This window comes from Urocitellus parryii, unplaced genomic scaffold, assembly GCF_045843805.1.
Source record: "Urocitellus parryii isolate mUroPar1 unplaced genomic scaffold, mUroPar1.hap1 Scaffold_95, whole genome shotgun sequence".
Lineage (NCBI taxonomy): Eukaryota > Metazoa > Chordata > Mammalia > Rodentia > Sciuridae > Urocitellus > Urocitellus parryii.
Window position 1 is genome coordinate 582,032 of NW_027554244.1, and position 17,797 is coordinate 599,828.

The 17,797-nt window shown below is 37.7% G+C and overlaps 1 protein-coding gene across 1 annotated transcript in view; it reads left to right on the plus strand.

The window, feature by feature from the left end:
• The first annotated feature begins 542 nt into the window (after positions 1-542).
• Positions 543-17,797, plus strand: part of LOC144253111 (transport and Golgi organization protein 1 homolog) — a 76,683-nt gene continuing 59,428 nt past the window's right edge. The window contains exon 1 of the mRNA XM_077795014.1: positions 543-569. Within this exon, the coding sequence (XP_077651140.1) occupies positions 543-569 (27 nt within the window). The remainder of the gene's footprint in view (positions 570-17,797) is intronic.

The window sequence follows — 17,797 nt, forward strand, 5'->3', positions numbered from 1 at the left end:
TTTTAAACTGATAAATTACCAAGAAGAAATACAAAAATGCAAAAATCTTGGCACAAAATAGACACCTGTTAACAGAATGACAGCTGAAATAAGAGGGTAGAAAGCAGCTTTGTTTTACCTCAGCTGGGAATGTTCATGTTGGGTGACACAGAATTTTTGCTGTTCTGGAAATGTCTGTAAATAACCATGAAAGATCAGTGAATGTTTATTTGGGAACTGTAAATGCATTTTCTCAAGTAAATGAATTTGCAAATACAGAATCTGTGAATAATGCAGATCTACTGCATGTGTATACGTGTGTACACACATATATCTACATGTATGCATCTACACACATCTGAACATATATGCATATATATTTTTATGTATATGTATATATGTCTGTGTGTGTGTGGTGTAGTGTGTGGTGTTGTGTGTGTGTGTGTGTGTGTGTGTGTGTAATTATATCTGCCTGCATTCATCACTTTTCCATGACTGTGCAGATCTAGTTATTGTTCATAGTCAATCTCTTGCTTGGAACTGAATGGTTACATAGTGACAAGATGGGAAAGCCCTATGCAGACTGGCAGGTAAGCAGATGAAATCACAAGAGGGGAAAAGAATGGGGCATGAAATGAAGACAGAAGAGATTATTTGGCATCTGAGGCAAAAAGAAGGCAAAAAGTAACATTTCTGATGACTTTCATGCTGTCAGGTCTCCTTTTGTGAAACAAGCTGACTTACTCCCATGCTTTGGTTCCATATTTATTTTTCAGTAGTCTTTGAGCTAATGTAAGTGTTGTTTTCAAGACATTTAAAAAGCTTTATTTAAAGAAGGGCATTAAAATTGGGGTTTGGAGTAGGGGAGAGAGATCAGGCTCAACCCTGCATATAGGAGCGGTTCCTCTTGTCTGGATTCCTTTCTCTCATCAGTCACTGGGTTACCTTGTACCCATTTTTAAAAACCTGACTCAAGCACCACTAACTGTAAGATGTTTTCCATGACTTAGTTTCTCATTTGGAACTAATTATAATTTCTTTGTGCTTCCATAGACACTAATGCATGCATGTAAATATGTGTGTATATGTATTATGTAGTAGTATTATACGTCATTATTTCATTAATGTGTTTTTTAATCAATTCTTTCCTATGCAGTTTATTTAAAGGTGATGATTATAGGGCTACAGGAATAATACTAGCACACAGAAGGATTTTCCAAACCAAAATTCAAAGAAGAACCAAATTTTTCAGTTAACTTGAGGTACTTCAAATTTCTCACAATTCAGAGGTTAATATATATATATATATATATATATATATATATATATATATGTGTGTGTGTGTGTGTGTGTGTGTATATATATACATATATATATAATATACGTTTTAGTTGCAGTTGGAAACAATATCTTTATTTCATTTTTATTTATTTATTTACTTATTATTATTATTATCATTTTTTGTGTGTGGTGCTGAGGAGGGAACCCAGCGCCTTGCACAACTGAGCCACAACCCCATCCCCCAGGATACTTCTTATGTAGGTAAAGATTAAGTTTGTTTGCATGATCCTTTGAATAAGCACTCCAAACTTCCCATGAGTATAGCACAGATATATTCCACCTGTCTCTGAATCAACAGGGAGGGAATAGTACAGTGCCATGTAGATATGAAGCCACTTATAAGGGAGAGAATGGAGTTGGGAGCCATCCACAAACTTGGCGACTTAAAATGTGAGCTGCTTATTGTTTATCACAAGCTAGTGAGCCCACCGCAGGGTGAGCTCTTACTCTTGGTTTGGCTAATGGATACCAGTTGGGCTCTTTCACACATGCATGTGTCCAGCTCTAGATGGGATCAGGACCCTGAATAAATTGCTGACTCTAGGATGGGGCATTCAAAAGGCCGGGCAAGCCTGAAGCATGGTGTGGTGCAAAATAGTAAGAAGTGTTCAAAAATAAAACAATAAAATAAAATTACAAAGACGGTGATTACATCAGTGGAGAACAAGAGAAGACTTTGAGTTTTTAATGGCCAATTTGAACAAATAATAAGTACTACTGGATAATAATCCAAAGTCTATAATAAATATACATAAATCAATATAAATATTACAAAAAAAAGACCATCTTTGGTCAAAGTTGTGGGAATGATTGGCGTTTTACTCAAGTATAACATCCATTGGAAAGAAAGAGCTCCATCTCTTGCTCGTGTTCTGCCTCCCAGTTGTCCACAGCATCTCAAGCCTTTCGGAGCAGAGTGCTTCAGATCCCAGGCAGTCTCATTATCAGAGGGGGCAAAGGGCCTTCTTTCTGACCCTGTCAGATAAAACAAGAGGTGCTGCAAAAGGACGGCACTGAAGATGGACTCACATATAAGCATTTTTAGAGATTGGAGTTTGAGAAATTAAGAGTGTTTCGCTTTTTGTGGCTGCTTTCTTTTTGCTACAATCACTGCTGGGAGTGAGGGGACACAGGGATCATGATTAATATAGATTAGTAACTGCTCTAGGAAAACCACAGAGATGTGGCTGGGTTCATATGACATTTTTGAGCACTGGGCTGAGATTAGCGGCTGTTACTTATCAAAAGACCCATGTCACTGTCACGTGAAGGTTTGCTATTATCATTATAAGTTGTTCAAAAATTTTATAGTCTACATATAAAATGTGAGATTTGCCATATCCCACTCCCTTCCTAAGTGGTATCAGCTGTAAGTGTTACAACTACTTTTCATTCATCCATCTAATCAGTGTCTGTGGAGGGCTGGTACACAGCAGTAAGGAAACAACATCTCTGGCTTCCTGGAGCTCACGCTCTATGGAAGATGCCAATAAAGTAGATAAATAATTATGATGTATTTCAGGTGCCAATCATTTCCACTGAGATCAAGCTGGAAGGAATGTACAATGAACACAGGCTGCGCTTTCCATTGTCAATGAAATGATAAATCAAGATTCACTGAAATGGCTAATTGTTAGGGAACATCTGAAGACAGTGAGGGAGCTAGCAGCACGCACATTCTCTGGAAGATGAGATCCGGGCCCCAAAGAGGAGGGAACAAGGGTGTGGACAGTAGCAGATGACTCAGAGTTTATGACACTACAGAAATGCAGGGCTTTGTAAGCCATCCGAAGACTTGACTTTTACTTTTAATGAGGTGAATAGCCACAGGAGGGTTTTTGAGCAGAGGACTGATAGAGTCTGACATGTTTTCCTAAAAAGCACTCTAGCTTCTGTATTAAGAACACACTGCAGGGAAGTAAGGAAGGCGCAGGGATATTAGCTACAAAATAAATGGTGAGAGATGTTATAGTCAGGTCAAGGCTGCCACCAGGGAGGGAGTTAAAGTTGCACTTCTACTATTGCACAATGACTGAGGCAGGAGGAAGAGTCATCTCTGGATTTAGACTAGGCTTTTGGCATGGGTAAGATAATAACTGGGGAGACAAAGGTTGGGGGAGATTAGTCCAGTTTTTTTTTAATGGTGAGATATTTATATCATTCATAAAGAGAAATTTTGCACACTATTAAATACTTGAGCCTGGAGAGGCCCAAAACTAATAATATATATATATATATATATATATATATATATATATATATATATATTGAGGAGTCATTGGCATATAAGTTAAAGCTACGAGATTAGGTGCTACATGGAAATATAAGAAGTAAATCCAGGGTATTTAAATGTTAACTGGACAGGAATAAGCAAAAAAGATTTAGAAGAAACAAAAAAAAGATACAAGATAAAAATTAGTAGATACCTAGGCACCATGGTGCATGCCAGTAATCTCAGTGGCTGGGGAGCCTAAGACAGAAGAATCCTGACTTCAAAGCCAGCCTCAGTAAAAGCGAGGCACTCAGCAACTTAGTGAGAGCTTGTGTCTAAATAAAATGTAAAATATGGCTGAGGATGTAGCTCAGGGGCCAAGTGCCCCTAAGTTCAATCCCTAGTACCCACCCTCCCCCCCCAAAAAAGTAGTAGAATGTGATATTTTGGAATGTATATTTGTGATAACTGAGAGATTCATCATTCCATATGCTGTTTACCAGTCAGAAAAGATAAGGACAGATGATGTACCATTTGACATGGCAGGATGCAGTTATTAACAGTCTTTTAATGATGGGTTTCAGCAGAATGGTAAGGGCACAAACTGATTAAAGTGAATTAAAGATAAAGTTGGAGGAGAGGAATTGGAGCTGATTTTTGTGATCCATTTTTACAGAACTTTTGTAGGAAATGGGCCTGGATGAGTGAAGTTTCTGAAGGAAGTGGTAGGGATCATGAGAGATTTGTAAACAAAACAAAACAAAAAAAAGTTTACAACATGGATATTCCAACATGTTTGACATGGAAAATTTGATGATGTGTAAGTTCAGAAAATTTCTACAAGTATGTGATTATGTGCTTTTAAATGTGGTAACCAAAGGTATATATCTAGGGTGCAGTTTCCTTGTTACACAGAAACTAAGAAGAATGAAAGCGGGGTTTGCATGGAGAGCCTTCGAGGTGGTGCTCTGTGATGTTAGGAGTCATGGGCTTCCCTTCTCCTTGTTCTTATTTTCTTAGAAAAGCAAGAAGCAGGCCACAGGGTGAGATTGGGTGAGGAGGTGCTAAGTACTTAAATAGCGAAGATAAAATGCAAAATCGACATCCAGGAAAATGGAGAATGAATAATTAGGAAAATACAGAAAGAATGATAGAAACTTAATAGGCTTTTGAAAATAGAAAACTTCTCTCCTGAGTGTACTCACACACATGAAATTTTGGAATTATCATGTGCAGAAAGAGCTGAGAACCAGGTGGCCATGCACTGCACACTCCTGAGCACTTGACTTTTCTGTTTTTCCCCTTCTCCTCTAATTGAGGCTGCATTCTTCTCTTCCTCCCCAAGCTTGGCAGGAGCCCATAAATCAATTCACTGAAAAGCTTTGGCTTGGAGTCTGGTACTGCACTTTGGAGAACCCTAACACAGTCCTCTAGCTTGATAGTATTGTTTTATTGATTAGTTCATGATTTAAACATGGATTTAAGAATTTACAAGAACCGGGGTTCTGATGGGTGAGTTATTATGGATTCCAATTCTCACCAATTGAGATTTTGGACACACACATACGTGAGCAGTGGCATTTTAGTGAGAATCCTAGTGAAGATCCATAAGCCTGGGATTGTTTGGAAAATGGGAATGACTACATTACAGCAGAATTTGTGCATTTTAATGCTTTTGCTGCAAACCTCCTTATACCCCTAAGAAAGCATATAAAATACAGTTTATTAGATTCATCTTATGATTCTTCCTTCTCATGTTAAGATTTTAGAAGTATGTTTTGGTGGACTTTGTACTATTTTAAAATTATTTCCAACTATTCTAAAAGAGTATGCTTTTTAAGTCACTTTAAAATAGCTTTTCAAAAAGTTTTTCATTTTATTTTAGGATTTCTCTACCTAGACATTTTTAGTACTATATTAGCAATTGGATACATATTTTATCTAAGTAGGACCATGTTTCTATGACTCATTTGTGTTTTCTCATCGTGCAATACAGTCATTTAATTTGTATTAATAGATCTTTAGGAGTTAAAATAAATTCATCAAAGGGTACAACGTTTCAGACAGAGGGGATAAGTTTTGAGATCTATTGTATAGCAGGGTGACTATCATCAATAATGATATATTGCATATTTCAAAATAACTAAAAAAGTCATTTTATGTGTTTCACCATCCAAAACAATAGGTAAGTGAAGTGCTGGATAAGCTAATTATCTTAATTTTATCACTTCACGTTGTAAACTTATATCCAAAATTTCACATTTTGACAATAAATATATATAATTATGATATGTAAGTCAAAAATAATAAATATTAAAAAGAAATTAAAATAATTTTATCTAAGATCATTCAACATTTATTAATTTAAAAAATTAAAAAGGAAAATAATACTATTTATACATATATATGCATACCCATTTACATGCATACATACATATTTTCATTTAAACATACATACACACATGTCCTGAATACATTAGATAAATATATAGCTAGAGAGATAGGTAGCATTATATAAATACATAATTTTTTGTAAACTTACTTTGCTTATACACAAAATCCCCTTTTTCCAAGTTAGAGTGAATGCAGTCTTAGATCCCAATTCTTTTTTTATTTAATTTATTTATTTATTCTAATTAGTTATACATGACAGAAGAATGCTCTTTGATTCATAGTACACAAATGGAGCACAATTTTTCACTTCTCTGGTTGTACACAAGTACAGTCACACCATTCGTGCATTCATAGGTTTATGACTTAGGGTAATGGTGGCCATCACATTCCACATTCTTTCCTACCCCATGTCTCCTCCCCTTCTCTCCCTTCCCTTTGGCCAATCCAAAGTTCCTCTATTCTTCCCCCTTCACTCTCAGTATGAATCAGTATCCACTTATCAGAGAAAACATTCAGCCTTTGGTTTTGGGGATTGACTTACTTCGCTTAGCTTGATATTCTCCAACTTCATCCATTTACCTGCAAATGCCATGATTTTATTCTTGTTTAATGCTGAGTAATATTTCACTCTGTATATGTACCACATTTATTTATCCATTCATCTATTGAAAGTTCACAATTCTTCACGTTTTCAAGTAAGCCCTGAGCCTGCTTCTGCACTGCCACTGGTGGAGGCCCGAGGTCTTGGACCTCAGGTGTGGAGGTCATCAGTGTTCTTGTTTATCTCAAGCCTTGTCAAGGCTGCTTCATCACTGCATCACACAAACCCTGCAGATTCTTGCTTAGCCCTGGGGGCAGGCGCGTTTCTAGGGCCAGGCTCTCTCCGAAACGTCCCTGCCACTTTAGTGTACATCAATGATTCAGTAGCTGTTAGGCCATAGGAATGGAAGAAACTCCATGTGGCTGCATGAGGTCCCACAGACCTAGGCTACACAGACGATATTTTTTTCTCTGAAGTCATGCCATCCATCTTCAGTGGACTTTACTAGGTAGCAAAACACAGGTCCCTTCTGCTTTGCTTTTCTTTCTTTCTAAATCTCGTGGGCAATCTCAAATGTGCAACTACTCAGGTGTCTCTTTTAAAATAACAGTTAGAAATACCAGTGCCATATAGGCAAGTTCTACATTAGGTGAACCTAGAATGTGAAATTTAATGTCAATTTAATTCCTGGCTTCATTTTGTAGACCTATCATTGTGTGTGTGTGTGTGTGTGTGTGTGTAGAACAGGGAGAAAGAGAATAGTCACCAGAGCAAACACTGGTGACAGTGGTTATGGATGTGTTCACTTTCCTCAATGTAACAAAAGCCTGAGATAATCAACTTTGAAATAGAAAAGGTTTATTTTGGCTGACAGTTTGAGCTTTCTGTCTAAAATTGGGTGGATCTGCTGCTTTTAGGCTTCTGTTGTGAGGTGGGTCACATAGTGGTGGGAGTACATTGGTGGAGCAGAACTCATGACTGGGATGTAAAAGAGACAGGCGAGACACAAGGGTCCCACGGTCCCATTTCAGGGCACACCCAGTGACCTAAAACCTTCCACGAAGTCCATCTCCTAGAGGTTTCACCACCTCCCCCAAACACCACCAGTTGGGGCCAAGCCTTTAACACCTGGGTCTCTTGGGCTATTGTGGATCCAGAATCAAACTACAACAAACTTAGTTTTCTTTTTATCATCTTTAGTGTTTATTTTAAAAGGAAGACTGCCAATCTCATTCATTTTTATTTTTATAATTTTTGGTCTAATCTGGCATGCAGTAATACTACAAAGTGATCAAATGAACATTTGAAACACATGAAATCTTTGGAACTTCTTGTTTTACCAGAGTTACATATTTATGTGTTTTGAAAGGTAAAATAAATACATATTTTATATTAAAACATTTTCCTTGTCTCTCCCTCTTTATTTGGTATTGCTTTTCTAGGCATATTTTCAAAATAGCATGCTTTTAGGGAAATACTTATTTGGGGGGGGTTTATAAAATGCCTATTAACTAATTTAAAATATGTGGATTAGCACTTTCCACTGCTTACCCTTCCAGGGCCTCTAATTTGTCTGAACACAGAACATTCAGGGCTGAAGGTGAAAGCACTTCACCACAGGTACAGCCCTTTCTCCAACAAATCCAAGTGGACCCATCCCTGAACTATTGGAAGCTGCTGGGGCACACTGATAAATTTAACCCCTCACTCTTATATCATACTCTGTGTTCATTTTTTACATCATTATGTTACTTTGACTTGGTTGAGCCCCGTGGTAATGGTTGATTTCTTTACTTTCCTGCACAGTCATGCTTTAACTAGACCAACTTTTGTCATATATTGTTATGTTTCTTGTATATTTGCATATCTAGATTTTTTTGTTTACTTATTGCTAATTCTGGACCACCCTCGTTTCTCATATGTGAAAGAATCTCTTAATTTGTTCACAGGAATGAAACACTCTTTCCTCCTTTCTAAGAGATGTCTCCCACATCCTTTGAGTAAAGTTCGACCATTAGCATTTCCATCTTGGCTTGCTGCACAACAAGAGAGACAGGAGACAGTTTGTCCTTGAATTTCTGTCCTCCAGTGTTGGTATTGGAAAGACTGAACTCACTATAATTCTTTAAACTTTTGATTAATTCCTTTTCTCTACTTCTCTAGGAAAGCTTGCAAAATCCTTTCTTTGTTCCTAGTATTCTAAAATTGCATAATGTGATGTGGTTTCTATTTTCAACCATTGTGCTGCATGTTTAGAAAGCCCTTCTAGTGGCTACACAGGGGGTAGCCAGCTCTGATTCTGTTGGACAAGACTTCAGCCATGGGCTTGGTGTATTATTATATTTCATCACTTTTGTCATGACTCATATCCCCTATTGTGATCAATTGAAAATCATGATGTCACAGTTATTACTAGGTACAGCAAAACATTCAGAAAATATCAATATGTGTGTAGAATAGGCAAGAATGATGAATCAAATCAGAGACAAAAAAATAGCTCTGTAGCCTTTTGGAAGGGAGCCAGTCAACACAACCCTGGCCTCAGTGGGAGCCCTTCCTGGACATCAAGGGACTTCAGTCTTGTACAGTCAGAGAACATGAAAGACATGACTGGAGGGCATGTCTCCAGGATATGTCTTCCATGTAGAAAGATAAACAGAAAGCTAGTTAATACAAACAGCCAGTCTGAACGAGGGTGGCTTTGATAGACAATAAAATATAGAAAATGTGGTTTTTACAAAACTGTTGAAATGAGTAAATAAAATGATTCACTTGCCCAGGTGAGGAGAGACTGCATTCAGGAGGCTTCCTGTGAGGTTCTTCATCTTGTAGCATGTTGATGTAGGCTACGGTGGAAGACAATGCAAGCCCAGTCTCACTAACCTAGGCAGTTAGTGTTAACTAGCTTTCTGTTTATCCTTATACAAGGAAGACATAACTAGGAGGTGGTTTATCAGGATCTTGCTTAGTTCATATGGTAGGCTAGGAGATCTAAGATGCGTGACACTCCTGTGACCCAAAGGCACAGTCCCAGGGGCCACCTGTGTACTCTGACAGCTTGTGGAGTTGGGTGCCCTTCTGGCAATCACTGTCCCTGCTGCCTATGGAAGGAGCCTCTATTGCAGCAGCTAAATTACCCCAGCCACAGCAAGTGGTGAACTCTCTCTATCCTTAACAGGATCAATTTCAACATGCCAGGCAGTGCCATCATGTTCTGGCACTCTAGTGATGGTAAGCCCCTCTGGGGAAGCAAGAGGTTGTCTTTTCCAAATTCTCTTTGTCCTCCATAGAAGGAGCTGCTTAGAATGGGGTTTCTCCACCAACAGGATAGGCATGCAGAAGCTGGCTGATCAAAAAGAAAGACATTTCTCTAAGCCTTTGTAAGAGTCTCCAATGTGATCATTAATTAGTGCCCTCGCTTCAAAGACCTATATGTAGCAACATGTGAAGACAGGCTGAAACAAAGACACATCTCATATTTTGGTTATGGACAGGAAAAGTGGTAATAACAAAGTGTTCTCATTACTTAGGAGTCCTGTGGCTGGCCAAGCTCACTGGTGAAGTGCCTCTCCCTTCAGGGATTGTTGAGAACCCAGTCTCCCTCAATTTCCAGGCAGCCATTCTCTAGATACTTGTGTGTCCAGGTACTTCATATTTTTGATCACCACTTTCTTGGGTAATTTGCATATCAAAGACTCGGCAGTGCTCCCTGCTGAGCAGATTGTTGCTAGACTACCTGAGAAATAACCCCCGGGGTTGTGGCCAGTGCATTTATGTGTATGCCTAATGATAGCTGCATTTAGCACTTTCTCATGCCATTGAAACTGGCAAGGAGTAAAATGAACATTTAACTCAAGATCAGGGAGAGGAAGAGCACAGTCATCTAGGAAGGAAAAAATGTGGGAAAAAATCAAATTGCAAAAATAAAGAAGATGCAAGCAGGATTTAAGGCTCCCTGAAGGTTCACTATTTTTGAAGCGGAGTTTAATTAAACGGCTTAAAATTCCCGACTCCTACCTCCATGAATACTGCTTGGCAGCTGTGACCTCCTGTACTTCCCAGGCCCTTGTTCTTCCTGTGAGTGACACAGAGCCAGGGAACAGGAGGCCTGGCCAAGGAACACTTGCTCATTAGGTCTTAAAATCCTCCACTTTCCTGAAATTGATCTGCTGGGGAGATTTGAAGTTCCGCCAGGTGTCCTCTCCCTTTCACAGTCTTTTTCCAACTTTTACCTCTCACAAATCATAAATGTTAGTGGAGTATAAAACCTCTGGGAATCCAAAATAATTTATAGTTCCACAATCGGTGTCAGGAGAGCCTTTTCTAATAAAGAAGCTGCTTTTAATAAAGACTCTCTTATAACTATTCCTCTTAAAGGCAATTCACAGCTTTAAAAAGTGAACATTTCGGCCCATTTGGATAATGTTTCGAGTTTAGTCTCTTAGAATAGGGTGAGATTTTGTGTTCTTGTTACCCCCTTTTCATTTCTACTTTAATAACTTCAATTTCTTTCACAGAATTTTAAAATGGTTAACCTCAACCCCAGTCTCAGGGGCTTCTGTGGCTTTCTAAGCCACTGAGGGTAGTACCCCGATCTGTACAGACCTGCACAGCCCTCCTGGCCACATTTCCTATCTCCGCCTTTCCCGCTGCTAGAAGTCACAGCCAGTCACTGAACTTGCACTGTACTCCAGAGCTCTGTGGAGCACTGGCTGTGCCCTGCTCAGAGTTACTCCATGAAGTCCAGAACATCCATTTCCAGGCTGTGCCTCAACCTCCGCTACTCCATTTTATAAAGCAGTCCTTGGCCATAATAAACTCCGTTTTAAGTGCTAAGTTGGAATGATTCTATACATTGTTGGTACAAGAAAACAACTACCACCTGCCCACCACAACCATAGGCACACACTGATATACCATCTTACTAATGAAAAGGACCACCTGGGAACCTACCAATTAATCAGAAGCACACAAGGCACGGGCGTCTCAAACTCATATCAGAAAGACCAGGCCCATGACCACTGAATGAAGGAAGTCAGCCCTACCTTGAAGCCCACAAAAGGAGGGGCACCCTGAGACTGGACGCAGGTTCACCCTGACACATCACCTGGTTGCTGGTCAAGAGACTTGCCTAGGAAAGTCACCACAGTGACAAATGTCTGAATCTGTCCTTGGACTTCAGCAGACTGTGGTTCCTCCTGCCATGATGACCACACAGGTCCCACTCCAAGCTGACATCTCAAGATGACACTGCAAGCTCACACTCTGAAATGGCCATCTGTCCAGACCTTGGCCTAGAATAAGCCATTCCACTTTGACAGCTCTACTCCCTGCACAGGTCTTCTGTTGGCGCTTGACTTTTATGACCACCTACAGTGAGTCTTTATAGTCTGTATGTTCTTTACCTTTGCTCTCAGTTCAGCCCTTTGAACCCCTGTGGCAGCCTTAACTCTTTCTTAACATTTCAGCAACCTGTACATCTAATTGTGTACAGTGTGATGTGTGACTTGAGTATTATAGATATAAGAAATTAAAATTGGAATAAAAGAACTTGCATTTGCTTGTTTTATGACTATCAGGGGGCCCACAAGTGTCCAGTGAACTGCCATTGATAAAAGTGTTGTATCCTGTGAATTCATTGTTCTTCAGTAAATTGTGACACTATGGAAAGACACAAATCTGTTTGGTCTGTTATAGGCACAGCTTGCTCATGACAATCACCACCTCCACTTTCCTACATGCTGAGTTTATCTTTCTTGGTTGGTCTGTATCTTGAAGTTTTCATGTCACACAAATCATAATTCTCTTCCATTTGAATCATATTATTTTATTGGATCCCATGGTATCTTGCATTTATAGTTTTTAATGTAGTCGGCCTTAGTCTTGTCTTGTAGTTCCTCTAATCTCTGAACACCTCAAAGTACTGCAGTATCTAAAGTTAACCCTTACATTCTTCACTTTGCAGTCTTCACCAGCTTCCTGGTTGGACCCTCTAGTCTTGAGGCCATGAGTACCACAAAATACTGACATATGAGCCTGTGTGTCCAGTTTGAAGCTCCCTTGCACTCCACATTGTTTGACATGAGTTTCTATACAGTTGTTGGATGTCTATCTAACTTGGTATCTAACACATAAAACATGACATGTCCCAAACTTAGTATATTAGACTTTTTTTCTACCCCCAATCTTTGTCCACCTTGCCGGTGATATGAACTTCATTCTTTCAGGAACTCAATCTAAGATACTGGGAATTATAATAAAGTTACTTGTTTTTCTCACAATCCATCTCCAAAGTATTGGAAAGTCTGACTGGCTCTGCTTAAAAATATATCCAATATCTAAAAAAAAAAACAAAAAAAAAACCTTTCCTACCATCTTTGTATTTTGACTATAGTCATTGCTAGAACTGATATAATGAAGAAATAAATTCATTTTATTATAATTTGTTCTGACTGGTCTCTCTGCATCTGCCTTGCCTCTGTACATTCTGGTCTCAACAGAGCGGCAAGAGCAATTTTTGCAATACAAATGTTTTATGCATCTTTGCTTAATCCCTTTAACAGCATCTTAAAATGTTGGGAGTTGAATTCCTTAAAAGAGCTAACCAGTTTTGATGATGTCGAATGTACAGCTGGACCCTGTTTCTTTGCTCACCTTATCTCTCATTCTTATTCTCACACTTATCTTTATGCAGTTCTACTTGTAATTCCCCAGATGTTCCCAGGATATTGCTGCCTATGAGAACTTGTTGTTATCATTCCTGCTGCTCCCAGGTATCGCTGTCTTCCAACCTTACTTCTGACTGCTCTATGTTATTTGACCTGAGGCTAAGGTTGTATAAGAAGGAAATCCAAAGTAAAATAGATCCAATAAGACATATGTCCATAAACCTTCTCTCAGTTCTAAGTTTAGGTATTGATTTTGATCCAAATGATTGTTGATGGACTTATAAGATACATGTGATTTAAGAAAATGCAGGCCAAAGAGGCCTTTTTTTTTTTAAGGATGGTGAAACCTTCATGCATCCTATCTACTTCATTTCACTGCAGACAGTCCCATGGAGTTACCAGGGAGACTAGAAACTGGAGCCTGGAGTGGACAACCATGTGTCCTGAAAGTAGAGCTTGGGTGCAGAGACCAAGCCACAGAGAGCATCTGCCACAGAGCTCTGTTCAGAGGCGGCCTTTTGGGGGAGGCTATCCCTGACCATCCTGTCTTCCCTCACAATCTGTTATTTATTTATTGTCTGTCAACTTTTATAGGAATATGGACTTTTTAAAGAAAGCAAATTTATGGCTTCTAAATTCCTTACCAGTGTCTAAAACGAGTAGATGATCAGAATACCAAATTATTTTCAATTAGCTGAAAAAATATTTTTAAAATCTAAATATTAAAGCATTAACTTGCTCCAAGGGGTGGGGGAGAAACTGTTCAGTAGCCCCAAATTTGATACTTCATTGCCCATGAAGGTCAGATAATTCTTACCTTAATGGAAAACAGTCCAGAGTTTCAAAGACTCAAATTTAGTGAAGTCAAAAGTACATGATGATGAACCTCAGAAAGATAACACAAGTTAGACACAGGCTATTTAGGCTACTCAGTGAATAACAACGCACAGATAAGCAGTAAGAGTAAGAGAAAAAAAAATAGTGATTCTGAAGGAGAAAGGAAGTGTTTTCAATCCTCTCTGCATTCCCAGCAATGTCTGCTGCAAGGCCCCTGCTGGGAATGAGGTGGTTTGTAGGTAGAGCTTCCTTGAATCTTAGGTGCATGCTTCCCAGGGTCTCCACCAAAGAGGCAGAATTTGATTTACTCTTATTTATCCTTTGATCTCATCTGGCCCTGAAGGCTGATTGTCCACTTTGGAAAAGATGAGCAGTTTGTGAATTCAAGCCAGTTGAATTTGATTAACTTTGAACCAGATGACAGGCAGGGTTTTGAATACAACTTTAACATATAATTCAGACCACTTACCCAGGTTTGAACTATGGCATTCAAATACTCCTGAGCATTTTCTCTGCAGTTAAAATGCTGCCATTCTCCTTCCTTTAATAATTTTATAGATATTTTTTGTTCTAAGAAATTAGGTTACTTACCTTAGAAAAACAACCTTCACCTTTTAGCAGTGTAAAATTTTAAGTGCAATCAACAAAAACTTCTTTATTTAATCTTTTGATCAGAAGGAAATGAATAAATTGCAAACTTAGAAAGCAGAAATGAATTTACAACAATATTGCATTTTTTTTCAGATAGGAGCAATTATTTTACACTTATAGTCTTAAATGATTTTGAAATCTCCCTAAATCTTTCAAGATTTTCAAATGAATTAATGGGTTTCCGGCCATCACTTTATATTTTTCAGTTTAGAAATGCTAATGGAATTACAAATACTGTGAGGTAGCAAAATAATGAATAAAACATGAAACATCAAAGAACGGTTACTGTAGCTCATTTGACAGTTTGACAAAATGCTAATCTATTTTAGCTGGGCAATGGTACTGATAAATACTCCAGAATATTTCCAAAAGTCAGCTGTTTATGCTAATGGGAAGGAAGGAACAAGATAGGGTCCTGGAATGCTGTGGTTGTGCTGCCTTAACATCCTCATCCTATCATTAGACTGTTGCAAATGACAACTTTTAAGTCTAAGATGCCCCTCCGTCAGGTTTGCATGAGTTGGTACAGGAAGCCCTCCTATCTGCACTGGGGGGAGCACTCAGGTGCTGCACAAGAAGACTACTCCACCTTAAAGTTTCTAGAACGAGACTTTGTGTAAATAAATCTTTCAGAGAAGTTTTGTTCATGTGTTTTTATGTGGTTCAAGAGTCCTCCAGATATTCTGGGTCAGTGAACTGAAGTAGGAGCTGGAAATCATATAAATACTGCTGAGAAGACTCAAAGGTGTGTATAGTTCTGTGAGGGAAACACCTAAACCCAACTCTTCCGTGCTCTGCAATTCTACCTCCTACAAGTGTATGATTCTGGACACCAATGAAATCACAGTCATTTGCACAAGAGTATTGGAACACAACCAGCAAGGAATGAGGATCCATGGCTTCATTTCTAGGCCTGAAGGTCACCAACTTATGTTAAGAACTATTTTCAGTGACCAGTGAAATACAATGTCATTTGTTAATTTGCTTTGAGAACGCTTACTTCCCAAGGAAATACCTGGATTGTCTAGAATGCTGCCAATCATCTCTGACTACCTGCTCATCCTGAACATCTTTCCATGACTGCTGACAATACAAGTCATATTGAGAGATATCAAGAGGATTAATATGTGCCCTATTTAGACTTTCAAACTGGTGTTTCATATTTTCTCAATGGCAAAAGTACTGATATTTAAATTGGTTTTTGTATTTGATACAACCCTTTTTAGGGGGTAACATTCAGTACTGTGACACTATCTAGATGCTACCAGAGATAAAAATCAGTATTTTAATCAGGCAGAGGAAAAAGGCAGTCAAATCTGTTCTCCAGCATACTAAAAAACAAAGCAATTATGTAAGTTTTATCATTTAAATGAGTTTTCAACATTTTGAAAACATAATGTGAGTCTTTTTTGTTTGTGTTGATGTTAGAAATTTACTCATGTTGGATGGGCCTCTATTTTTGAAAACACATTCTTCTTTGTAATTAGCAATCACAGAACCATATAAATTAGCCTGATCTAATAGATGATTCAGTGTAGCTGTGTATTTCTGGAAATAAATATAAAAATAGCTTGGGATAGTTTCCAAATGACTAAATTGTGCTCTATTAAATTATTAGACAACTAAACACTGAGCCTTTATCATTGTTCCAGTTAAATGACCATATTGCTATAGTTTGCACCAGGGTCTACTGCATTAACATTGCTTGGTTTATTAAAAAAAAACAAACTTAAAAGTAAGCTTATAGGTAAAAAAAAATCTGTAAGGAGACAACTATTCGGTTACTGGTTGTCTAAAAAGGGTCAGAATTTTCTGGGAAAACACATACTGTGCACAAAAATTTATGTAGTTCCTACGAATGATTTCATAATATTTTTTTCAAATATCCTCTTGTAAACATTTTAACTAAAATTGTTATTAAGCAATTAACTGTTATTGTAATTTGAATTAGTATTGATTGTTTACTATTAACATTTCAAACTAGATTTTCTTCAAATTTATTGCTTTATTATAAATGACATTCAAATGGAAACTAATTAAATCTGATCATCAAGGAAAGATTTTGCTATGAAATTTTCTGAATTGTAACTAGAAATGTTTTGCTACTTTAAACTACTAAGTATTAACCACCTATATCTCTCTAGTTTACTTTTTATCAAGAGTAATAAATTCTATCATAAGAGACAGTTATAAAATTTTATGTACCTGTTACCGGTTTAAGTAATTATCAACTCATGCCACCTAATTTCATCAATACTTCTACCAACTTCCTCCTATCTTCCTGATATATTTTGAGATAAAGCTGTGTATACAATATTTCATTTTCAAATATTTTACCATATCTTGAGTTACTTGATTTTGCATTACATAATACTATAAGTCATACAAAACTAATACTGATTTCTTAATGATATCAATATCTAATCAGTGTTGAAATTTTTCTGATTTTTATATAATCAAGGTATAAAATCAATGCATTGTGGCTGGTTGATATATTGGATGCTACTGGTGACCCACACAGATTGCCCATCAATATTACACAGGAAGCCCAATATCTAACTCTGTATGATTGAGGGTATTCTTTAGTTACTAGAGTGCTTTCCTCTGCCCATTAGGAGGCCAGAGATGTTAGGGAATTAAATACCTCACAAGAGGTTCCTCCCAACTCATGAAAAAATTCAGTGGAATTTTTTAACTAAGACGATTAAATTTTCAAATTGTCTTAACTAAGGCAATTTCTTTTCAAATTTCCTTTATTTATTTTTTCAATTTTTCATATTTTGAACCAAGAATCAGATTTAGAAAATGAAAATCTGAAGAAGCACTGATCTAAAGTGTGCCTTCCTTTAGATCAAGGATACACAGTTCCAAATGGCCCATGAGTTTTGAAGTGTTCTCAGTCATTATCAGATCAACTATCCAGTCTACATCAGTCATTCTCTTCTCTTCCCTTGTGAGACTCCAAATTCCCCATGAGGCAGAATTTTCAACCATCTGACAGTTTCTTATATTGTTAATGCTTTGTTTTGTTTTTAATAAAAATATTTTCTCTCTTTCACTCAGTCATTGTAGTGCTATATATTTCTCTTTCTATGTATCTCTTTGGAGAAAATCTGTAAGCCTCTCTTTTATGAACACCATTAATATTAATCAATAATGTATTTTGGGTACATT